The 12,030-nt window shown below is 42.6% G+C and overlaps 1 protein-coding gene across 12 annotated transcripts in view; it reads right to left on the reverse strand.

The window, feature by feature from the left end:
• The window catches only part of LOC126339612 (inter-alpha-trypsin inhibitor heavy chain H4-like), a 173,455-nt gene extending 161,666 nt beyond the window's left edge, over window positions 1-11,789 (reverse strand). For 10 of the 12 annotated variants that reach the window (XM_050001657.1, XM_050001655.1, XM_050001648.1 and 7 more), the window contains exon 1: window positions 11,591-11,704. In XM_050001657.1, coding sequence (XP_049857614.1) covers window positions 11,591-11,689 — 99 coding nt within the window. In that variant the 5' untranslated portion in view covers window positions 11,690-11,704. Of the gene's footprint in view, window positions 1-11,590 lie in introns of all 12 variants that reach the window. The other 2 variants (XM_050001645.1, XM_050001649.1) reach the window with 2 other exon arrangements.
• Between the last annotated feature and the right edge of the window lie 241 nt (window positions 11,790-12,030).

The raw sequence follows: 12,030 nt of genomic DNA on the forward strand, positions 1-12,030 counted from the left end.
TCGCAAAGCTAAAATCGTACTTTGCTTCGAAGAGCATGAGTGTCAAAGCAGGTTGACAGCTTGGACACCGAAATCGAGTGACCTGAACCCAATGGAACTCGTCTGTGACATAATGGGTCCAAGCGCAATGTCTCACAAATAACTGGCCTATAATTTACAAGAATTGCCCGACCTGTCAATTGCCATCCAGTGTCGTATACCTGAAGAAACCTATCAAGAACTTGTCGAATTCATGTCACGTAAGGTTGGCACTATGTTGCATTCCAAAGGTGGACCACGTGCAATTAAGCAGGTGGACAAAATATCGCTCATCAGCAAGTTTTCAATGGGTGAGAGATCTGTAGAAAGCACTGACTAGAATTAGAAAGGGCATGAGACAGGGATGTAGCCTTTCGCGCATATTGTTCAATCTGTATATCAAAGAAGCAATGACCGAAATAATAGAAAGATTCAAGAGTGGTATTAAAAATCAAGGTGAAAGGATATCAGTGATAAGATTCCCTGGTGACGTTCGCATTCGCAGTGAAAGAGAAGAAGAATTATAGGATCTGTTGAATGGGATGGACAATCTAATGAGTACAGAACATGGATTGAGAGTAAATCGAAAAAACCGTAAGTAACGAGAAGTATCAGAAGCAACAATACCGAGAAACTTAACGTCGAAACTGGGGAACACAAAGTAGACAAAGTTAGGGAATTCTGCTGTCTTGGCAGCAAAATAATCCACTATGAACGGACCAAGGAGGACCACGAAACCAGACTAGCTTTGGCAAAAAGAGTATTCCCGGCCAAGAGTAGTCTGCTAGTATCAAACATTGGCCTTGTTTTGAGGAAGAAATTTCTGAGATTGTACGTTTTGAGCTCAGTATTGTGTGGTAGTGGAACATGTTAAGAATTCTCCTATCTAGGTACACACAGCGAATGACGGACTTGGTAAGGAGGACATAAAAGGAGACTAGCACTGACAAAATGGGCAGTTCTGGCCAAGAGAAATCTGGTAGTATGAAACAAATGTTTTAATTTGAGGAAGAAATTTACAAGAATGTACGTTTTGAGCACAGCGTTGCATTGTAGTGAGATATGGACTGTGGGAAAACTGGGACGCATGAGAGTCGAAAAATTTGAGATGTGGTGCTACAGAATGTTGAAAACTGGATGGACTGATAAGGTAAGGAACGAAGAGATTCTCCGCAGAATCGACGAGGAAAGGAATATACGGAGAACACTGACAGGAAGAAGGGAGAGGATGATAGCACACCTGTTAAGACATCAGGGAATGAGTTCCATGATAGTAGAGGGAGCTGTAGAGGCTAAAAACAATGGAGGAAGGTAGAAATTGGAATACATTCAGAAAATAATTCAGGACATATACTGCAGGTACTTCTCTGAGATGAAACGCTTGAATTCGGGGTGGGCCCCAAAAAAAAAATCGCTATCACGTTCCAAACTCCTGTCAATTGCCTTTCAGGAAACATTCCTCACACACAAAGAAAGAAAATATGTTATGTGGACATGTGTCCGGAAACGCTTACTTTCCATGTTTGAGATTTTATTACTTCTCTTCAAATCACATTAATCATGAAATGGAAACACACAGCAACAGAACGTACCAGCGTGACTTCAAACACTTTGTTACAGGAAATGTTCAAAATGTCCTCCGTTAGCGAGGATACATGCATCCACCCTCCGTCGCATGAAATCCCTGATGCGTTGATGCAGCCCTGGAGATGGCGTATTGTATTACAGCCGTCCACAATACGAGCACGAAGAGTCTCTACATTTGGTACCGGGGCTGCGTAAACAAGAGCTTTCAATTGCCCCCATAAATGAAAGTCAAAAGGGTTGCGGTCAAGAGAGCCTGGAGGCCATGGAATTGGTCCGCTTCTACCAATCCATTGGCCACCGAATCTGTTGTTGAGAAGCGTACGAACACTTCGACTGAAATGTGCAGGAGCTCCATCGTGCATGAACCACATGTTGTGTCGTAAAGGCACATGTTCTAGAACCACAGGTTGAGTGTCCCGTATGAAATCATGATAACGTGCTCCATTGAGCATAGGTGGAAGAACATACTGATGAAACTAAAATGAGCTATAACATGGAAATTAAGCGTTTCCGGACACATGTCCACATAACATCTTTTCTTTATTTGTGTGTGAGGAATGTTTCCTGAAAGTTTGGCCGCACCTTTTTGTAACACCCTGTATATATATCCCCTCTTCTTATGCTGAGGCAGCTGGAGACTGGTCATGTGTGTGTGTGTGTGTGTGTGTGTGTGTGTGTGTGTGTGTGTGTGTGTGTGTGAGTGTGTGTGTATGTGTGTGTGAGTTGCGTTTGCGTGAATTTAGTGTGTGTATGGCCTTCTTGGGCGAAAGCTTACTTGTTTGACAGTTTTTTGTTGTTGTTCCTATCTGCTACTCAACTTCTCTGCTATATAATGAGAAACAAACTACCCTTTTAATCTATGTGTTACTCAACTTCCTATCTGCTACTCAATTTCTCCGGTATATGATGAGTAACAAACTACCCCTTTCATAATATTGCATTATTCCATCCTGGATTTTCCTTTGTTTGATATTGACATAGAATTTTTTACCGTCTCTGCTATTTTATACGGCATAAAATAAACTACTTTAATGAATCTATGGAAATGATGAGATACAGTCAACTGAGGTAATATTGTACATTACATAACTTTTGAAACTCTTACATCTGGTGTGGGATGTTGTTAGCGCTTCATTTGCTTACGCTTCATTGCGCTCTGTACCTAATAATCCCTTGTGTAATTGGCGATATTACTTATAGTTGCACATTAGTGCGGATTTCTTAAGGCAAAACGAAGGCTTAAGCCTACAGCATACTTGTCAGTTACAGGGTAAAGGGCACTTCAGTATGTGTTCGCAAAATCACACATGTATCTATCTGACATTCATGTTTAAATTTCATATAGTTACAGGCGGGGAATACCATGGTATCACGTGACCAATGATGGTCCGACGCTGTATTGCTCATCTCCACGCGGGTGTTCCCGTTGTTCTGATAACCTTGCGTACCCCGAATAGCTCAAGGACCTGCGTGCTTGGGAAATCTCATGGCCCTTGTGCTTCTGCATACGCTGTAGGCGGCAGATATGGCTGTTTGCCAGACGACCCTTGCATGCTACAGTAGCAGGTGCAGCCGCATTTTCTACAGGATACATTCAGGAAGAATCCCCACGTTCCTATACCTATGCTACAACGGACAATATGACGTGTGGTATTGTTGTCGCTGCCGTGAGGACACAGCAATGAGCAAGGAGTCAGCCTCTCAAGGGTATTTCCCCTTGATTAGACTGTGCAACTTCCTCCTCTGAGAGCCGTGGCTGTTGCCAAACGAGATGACAGCAAGCGGAACGTAAGTCAGCCGATAACTGGCCGCGATGACCTGCTCTTTAGCACGACGACGAATTACAGAAACCGATTCCAGATTAAAAAACCCTGCGTTGCCGTTCCGAGTTAATTTCATAATGATATATGACTGAAATACAACTTGTTCATTTGTAATTTTTCAGCTGTACATGAAGAGAAGACTGTTGCTTTACTTTATTTGAAAATGAAATTCAATACAACTATATGCAGATGCTATCAATCTTGAATGTCTTATCAAGAGAAACATATAGTAATATCTTTAAATAATCTTCACAATCTAGTGTGCAGATATTACGAAGATAATAGTCTCCATTTTTACTTGACGGTGGTACTATTTAAATTGAATCCAGTACCACACAATCCAAGTACCATCACCCTATGTTAATATATTTCTTTATGCCGAGCGAGGACATACTGTGGGTAATATACGTTCGCCGGAGGAGGCTCTAGCTTAATCCTTGTTAAGCGATTCAGATTAGGGATTCCCTTGCTTTTGCTGCAGCTGAAGTCGAATCAGGTTTTCCACTACGTTAGAACTCCGCCCTTAATAAACTTGTTGCCGACAGGACAATAAGTTTCAGACTTTCATGAGGACTTAGGAATTTCATGAAAGGTACCGCATTGCTTCCATTCCTGATACCGCTCTGGTTAAACTTACAAAATGGCGAAGAATTAAGACGAAGTGTATCAGTTTTTACTTACAAAGGAATCGCCTTGATGTGGGATATGCCACAACTCAGGTCTTAACAGCCATATGATGAAAAACATGAACTGTGATTTAACATGTCAACATGACATTTTAAACAGTTCCGAAACAAATGAGATGGCGCATTAGTTAAGGCACAGAACCAGCGTCCCTGAGAAACCCCACTTCAAATACACATTCTGACATAGAGAACTAAGTTCTTTCCGTAGCTTCCATAAATCGCTTAACGTAAATGACGTGATGCTTTGTTTGGAAAGAGTTCGGCCTATTCGTCCTACATCCCTGTCAAAACCGATCTTCTGCTCTCTTTCTAGTGATCTTGATGTTAGACATTATTCTTGGTGTATGTCTTGTTAAATGACGAACCGTAGCAGCTGTTAAAATATAATTTATGGAAACTATAGCTTTCGCAACTTATAGCTGCATCCTCTAGTCTATATAATCAATTCATAAAGGATTCAGAAAAGGGTTAAAGGACGATCCAATATTATCAGTCAAATGAAATAAAACTCTGGATATTGTGTCGTCTATTGAACCGTTATCTAGATTTCGTCGGCGTATATTACTTCGACGCTCTGTAGCCTCGTTGTGTGACGTTTCTGGTCACAGGTTACCATTCTAGATTTGTTTCTCAAGTACCCTTGAAGTTGGTCGCCACATTCTGGAACACTCTGCAAGGGCCCCCGCGAGGATACAGAAGTGCTGCAACATGACGTGGCACGGACTCGACTAATGTGTGAAGTAGTGCTGCACGGAACTGACACCATGAATCGTGCAGGGCGTCCATAAATACGTAAGAGTTCGAGGGGGCGGGCATCACTTTTGAACAGCACGTTGCAAGGCATCCCAGATATGCTCAATACTGTTCATGTTAGGGGAGTTTGGTGGCGGGCGGAAGTGTTTAATCTCAGAAGGGTGTTGCTGGAGCCACTCTGTAGCAATTGTGGACGTTTGGGATGTCACATTACCCGCTGGAATTGCCCACGTCCGTCGGAATGCACAGTGCACATGAATGGATGCAGTTGACCAGGCAGGATACTTACGTATGTGTCACCTGGCACATGCGTATCTAGACGTGTCAAGGGTCCCATATCACTCCAAGTGCACAGGCTCCACACCATTACAGAGCCTCCACCAGCTTGAATACTCCCCTAATGGCATGCAGGGTACATGCAGGGTACATGAGGTTGTCTCCATACCCGCACATGTCTGTCCGATCGATACAATTTGAAACTAGACTCGTCCGAGCAGGTAACAAGTTTCCAGTCATCAACCGTCCAACGTCGGTGTTGACGGGCCCAGGCGATGCGTAAAGCTTCGTGTCGTGCAGTCATCAAAGGTACACGAGTGTGCATCCGGTTCCGAAAACCCATATCGATGATGTTTCGTTGAATGGTTCGCACGCTGAAACTTGTTGCTGGCCCAGCATTGAAATATACAGCAATCTGCGGAAGTATCGCACTTCAGTCACGTTGAACGATTCTCTTCAGTCGTCGTTGGTCCCGTTCTTGCAGGATCTTTGTCTGGCCACAGTGATGCCGAATATTTGATGTCTTACCGGATTTCTGATATTCACGGTACACTTCATCGTTACATCGGAGATGCTGTGTGTCATCGCTCGTTACCGACTATAGCACGACGTTCAAACTCTCTTAAGTCTTTATAGCTTGCCATTTTAGCAACCATAAACAATCTAACAACCGCGCCAGACACTTGTTGCCTTATACAGGCGTTGCCGACCGCAGCGCCGTACTGTGCTTGTTTACATCTCTCTGTGTTTGAACGCGCATTCCAGTAGCAGTTTGTTTAGCGCTTCAGTGTATATATCTGAGGATGCAGCTATAAGCAGCGAAACCGATCAATAAAAGATAATGTAGCAACTGTTGCGATTCCTCATTTAACACAATGTATTTTCACGGCTTTGGCTGCCCGGGATATAAAATGTTTTGTAATTCTTGATGTAGCTTAAGGGAGAGTAGTGACATGCCTTCCAAAATATATTAAGGAGGGACAAATAGAGTGAAATGTGTTTTTCGCTAAATTATATCGGACGAGGGGCAAGGGGGAAGAGGAATATTCTGATGTAAACACCTCACAGATTACGCCTTAGACTTGTTCCGACTTGCCGACTGCTGAGTGCAAGGCAATACAAGATCTATGGTGATCGTGATCAGCGTGTCCCCAGTTCCTCCAGCCGCTATTGCCAGTAGATGAATCTTGGTGATACCGCTGCTTCTTTATTCAGTATGTCATTCGCTTTTGAATTCACGAAGCTGAGCGTATCCCGTTCGATGTACACGAGTAATTTTTGGTGTTTATAGGAGCCGAATTACGACACTGATTTCTCTTCTTCTAATGGAACTATAAACTTTTTCCTATGACGTTGGAAAAATCCTTCAAAGTGGACTTCTATGGCATGACATGTTTCGAACTTCGATTGCATAGAAACAATGATACAGCACCGCGAACCATTGTTCGACCGTCACCAGTAAACATTCCATGTAGCTGTCTGCTGTAAAAAAATGCAAGCATTCCTGTAACTCAGGTGCGGTACGTGTTTTTACCAATACTCTCGAAGTCCCTCATTCTGTGCCATCCTTAAACCTAACTAACCTAAGGACATCATGCACATCCATGCCCGAGGCAGAATTGGAATCTGCGACCGTAGCAGCAGCGCGGTTCCGGACTCAAGTGCCTAGAACCGCTCGACCACAGCTGCCGGCAGGAACGCTTTCATTGGTGCCTCATTCATTGAGGGGACATTAAACATCCGCAAGAATCTACAATTCTTAACAGATATGTTGGAAGACATACCACTGTACAGAGCCGGCCGGTGTGGCCAAACGGTTCTAGGCGCTTCAGTCTGGAACCGCGCGACCGCTACGGTCGCAGGTTCAAATCCTGCCTCGGGCATGGATGTATGTGACGTCCTTAGGTTAGTTAGGTTTAAGTAGTTCTAAGTTCTAGGGGACTGATGACCTCATCTGTTAAGTCCCATAGTGCTTAGAGCCATTTTGAGACCTGTACAGAACACTGGAGATTGCAATCGGTCGTTCGGGAATCACAAAATCGCATACACGCTCATCCATCAAAGCCCATCTGAACTGCTGTCTGTAAGCAAAATTAAATAAGAAATCTACAAAGAATACATTATTAATGCCATATAACAAGGATTGTGCATCGATTAGTCCAGACGAAACTCAACGACAAGAATCTTCTTCCCGGAACGGTCTTATATCAAATATCAATGCTCAAGATGAATATTTACAGCCCTTAATGACAGTGACGACGATAGACACATGAACCATGCCAGAGTTGCGGGTTTTCTAGCATTTGGTATAAGGGCGCACACGTTTGTGGAACCGCTTCTCCTGACAGCGGGACAGAGGTTCGAGGCTCTGTTGTCTTCTTACTGTTTGGTCACGTTCCGTGTTACGTCGTTGTCCACTTCGAAAGTGCTTTCCAGTTCCAAGGAAAACGTATATAATAAAAAAAATGTCGGTGACTTGGTTCGGCAAGTTGAGATGTTGAAAATTATCAAATTGTGTCAGACAGTGCGCCACAACTGAGCGATAACCGCACCTCGATAAATCTGCTCCTCTGAATATGTTTGGGAAAACTTGTCTTATCTGCCCCACCCTGCATAGACAGAGTTTTTAACACTGGCAGGTGAGCTTGGGTTGAACTGAATCAGCTCCTTGAATTGGCTACCACCGATCTACACATGGAGAAATGTGCATACCATTTTCGTGGTAGCGAAACTGGGCAAAAATATTGCTGTAATAGAACAAACGAGCAGAGCGCACTTTATTTCTAGATTGATGACATACCCTCCATTCGATTCCTGACAGTTAAAATTGCCATCCAGCTAAGAAAAGAAACCATAGATCGGCATGGAGCAAAGATTCGTCAGGTGTGGACTTCATAAAGGAAGCAGGATGCGCTTTAACAACTGTAAACACATTGCCGAACCGTCTTCTGGGTCTTTATCGGACGGCTGAAAGCAGTACCAAAGTATCGAGGCGCAATCTGAGTATGTATTTCACGTTCTATCGTTAAGGTGTATCCATATTTCGCAATGATTAATGAAGTCTGCTTAAGTATTTATAACATCGTTTCGTGTGGCAACAAATTTAGGTCAAAACGTTTCTCTGTAGCGAATGGAAAATATTGAAAAGAGAAAACTATTACATTCACGTATTTTTCATGTGGCGAATAGCTCAGCAAAGCTTGAATGTGGTCACGAAAGATTCGATTCCCGGCCGGGTTGGGGACCAGGTGTTTGTGTTGTCCTTAGCATTTCATCGTTATCATCATCATTTGTGACAGTGGCTACAATGGACTATGAAAAAATAGGGCATAGATGTGATTGATGTCCTTCAGTTAGTTAGGTTTAAGTAGTTCTAGGGGACTGATGACCTAAGATGTTAAGTCCCATATTGCTCAGAGCCATTTCAAAAAATGGACCGTGTAACATTTGGGACTATGTACGGGCACTGATGACCGCGCAGTTTAGCGCCCCATAAACTGAACATCATCGTCATCATCATCATCATCATCATCATTACCATTGTGGGGAAGGCGAGCCAAAGGTTGCCTTTTATTGGCAGGACACTTAGAAGATGGAGAATACTGCTGCGCGGTGTGGGATCCTTACCAGGTGGGATTGACGGAGGACATCGAAAGGGTGCAAAAAAGGGCAGCTCGTTTTGTGATATCTCGTAATAGAGAAGGGAGTGTGGCAGAGTGGCAGATATGATACGCGAGTTGGGATGGAAGTCATTAAAGCAAAGACGTTTTTCGTCGCGGCGAGATCTATTTACGAAATTTCAGTCACCAACTTTCTCTTCCGAATGCGAAAATATTTTGTTGAGCCCAACCTACATAGGTAGGAATGATCATCAAAATAAAATAAGAGAAATCAGAGCTCGAACAGAAAGGTTTAGGTGCTCGTTTTTCCCGCGCGCTGTTCGGGAGTGGAATGGTAGGGAGATAGTATGATTGTGGTTCGATGAACCCTCTACCAAGCACTTAAATGTGAATTGCAGAGTAATCATTTAGATGTTGATGTAGATGTAGACCACGACCACCCAGCCGTTCGTCTGAAAACGCATCAATCTCGACTCATTTCGATAACAGTACTGTAGAAGTAGTACGGTTCACGTAGGAAACAACTTGCGTTTTCGAGGATGATCTCTTTTGTATTTCGAGAAAATTCAGACGTAGAATGTCGTAGTGAAATGAAGGAAAACCTGCATCCCGTCAGCATGTTGTTCAGGGATTGGCAGTTGTCCCTCATTATAAACAAATACGAGAAGCTGAGCATAAGTGGAGAAAGACTATTTATTGGTTGATTACACAGCTTCTGATTAATCATTGGAAATAGTCATATCCATTAAATACTTATGAGTAAGCGTAAAAATTATTTAAAGCAGAACAGCCAAATAAAAACTAGCATAGAAAAAGCAGATTCCTTTAAGATTGACTAGAAGGGTCGTGAGGAGGAAGAGACCAACTGTGAAGTTGCTATCTTACAAAACGCTCATTCTGTCAGCATACGAGTATTTATCCTCAGTATGGGACCCTTTCCCCTACGGCTGCTTGGAGGAAATAGAAAAGATCTAAGAAAGAGTCGAGTGTTTCTTCACGGATTCATTAAGCAAGCGTTAAAGCGTAATGCTCATATAGCTCCATTTACAGACCCGATAAGAAAGGCGGTCCTGCACCACGGTGTGGTTTTCCTGTCACATTTCCGGGAGTGTGCGTACTTGAAGAATCAACCAACATATTGTTTCCTGCTACAGGAATCTCACTAAAAGGCCGTGAAAGTCAGATGGGTTTGAGCTCATATGGAGGCTTACCAACAGTGACTCCTCCAGTACACACCGTTTGCGCCTGGAACAGGAAAGACAGGGAGTGGCAGAGGTGTGCGAAATACTCTCTACCACACACGTTCTGGCAGCTTTTGGAGCATATAAATGGGCTTATATGTAAATATCTAGAATACCGAATTCCTGAATATTCCTTTGAGGTGAAAATAGTTGCAATTGCAATGATATCTAGGCTTCCAATGGAGTCTAGCTTAAATTTATACATGTTATATGGATGTGATTTGGAGACTGCAACTGTATTGTAGTATTTTTATAAAATAATGTATACTGCGACAATCATTTGTAACTAACGATGGCGTACCATACTAACAACTATAATAAATCAGAAATAGTCACCCACATACACACAGGCCACCCATTTTTGACATAGTGCATGATATTTATGTTTACTGCAACATCACTTGTTAATAATGTTTACCTGTCACACTAACAACTATAATAAATCAGCAATAACCACCCACATAAAAAACACAGGCCACAGACTCTTTTACATGGTGCACGATATTTATGTGTTACATAAAATGGTCAAGAGGTACCAGATGAACCCGTATGAAGAACTGGAAATATTCACTGATGGCATAACACATGGAGATACGTTACTAAATGATAAACTTGTAATAATATTAGCTTCTTTAAAACTTCTCCTATGCTGAATGCCTATTTCATTGGAGAAAACTTAATATTTGCCATGACACAAACATATCTAGATGTAAATATTACATATTCACTGGTTACTACTGTTTCAGCAATATAAATAAATTTATCTTAGCTTTCAAGTGTCTTTGGATTGATGTAAACAGATGATTGTGAAAGCGTTAAGTTGTGATGTACTTGTTACTGTGCTCTGTGTCCCAGACACAGCTTTTAGAATACTGCTGCGCGGTGTGGGATACTTACCAGATAGAACTGACTGAGTAAATCGAAAAAGTTCAAAGAAGGGCAGCACGTTTTGTATTATCGTGAAATATGGGAGAGATTGTCACTGAAATGATACAGGATTTGGGGTGGACACCATTAAAAGAAAGGCGTTTTTCGTTGCGACGGAATCTTCTCACGAAATTCTCCTCCGAATGCAAAAATAATTTTTGACACAGACCTACATAGAGAGAAACGATCACAACGATAAAATAAGGGAAATTAGAGCTCGTACGGACAGATACAGGTGTTCGTTCTTTCCGCACGCTATACGAGATTGGAATAGTAACTGTGAAGGTGGTTCCATGAATCCTCTGCCAGGCACTTAAATGTCATTTGCAGAGTATCTACGTAGATGGAGATGTAGAATTTACCAATAAAAATGTAAGTAAATGCGCTAACAAAAGGACTACTTATGCCTATCACAATATAATGAGCACACTGTAACACATTTATCTTCCTGAACAGGCGTCATTTTCTACACATAACCTCACTGGCACATTAGCAGAAGAAACTGACACCATTTCATATTAACTGCAATGTAAAAGTAAATGGGCCTAATGATGGCAGCAAGCTTCCGAAACGCATCGTTCCAACACAATATTAGTGACAAGTGACTGTTGCGGTGTGTATTCATTCATTTTAATGGAATGCCAGAGCAGTGAAGTAACCTGAGCAGAGACTGCGACCAGCAGCGCCGCCGAAACCACGACCGCCTTGAAGCCCATCCTCAGCTGTAACTGCGGCTGCAGAGCACGCCGGCGTCCCATCTCTAGTCAGCCGCCCGAACCGTGTGACGTCAGCAAGCGACCCTTGTCCCCCGGCGCGTCAGGCTGTTGGTGCGACTTGCAGTTAGCTTCCGCTACTGGACAGCACCATTTTCCTTTAATACACAAACAAGGCTATCCTGACGCAACCCGGATAATACTGACGGTAGGAATACGCCGTGACAAACGTTCTACTGTTCTTTTTTTTTCGTTTTAAGTTAGTACCCGTTTTCATCTTGTTCGCAGAATAAACCTTCATTTTGTTGATACCAATAATTCTTTACAATGCGGTATTCTTGTATTTTCTCACTCGGCAACATTACTGAAACGCTATGAATACGTAC

This window comes from Schistocerca gregaria, chromosome 1, assembly GCF_023897955.1.
Source record: "Schistocerca gregaria isolate iqSchGreg1 chromosome 1, iqSchGreg1.2, whole genome shotgun sequence".
NCBI lineage: Eukaryota > Metazoa > Arthropoda > Insecta > Orthoptera > Acrididae > Schistocerca > Schistocerca gregaria.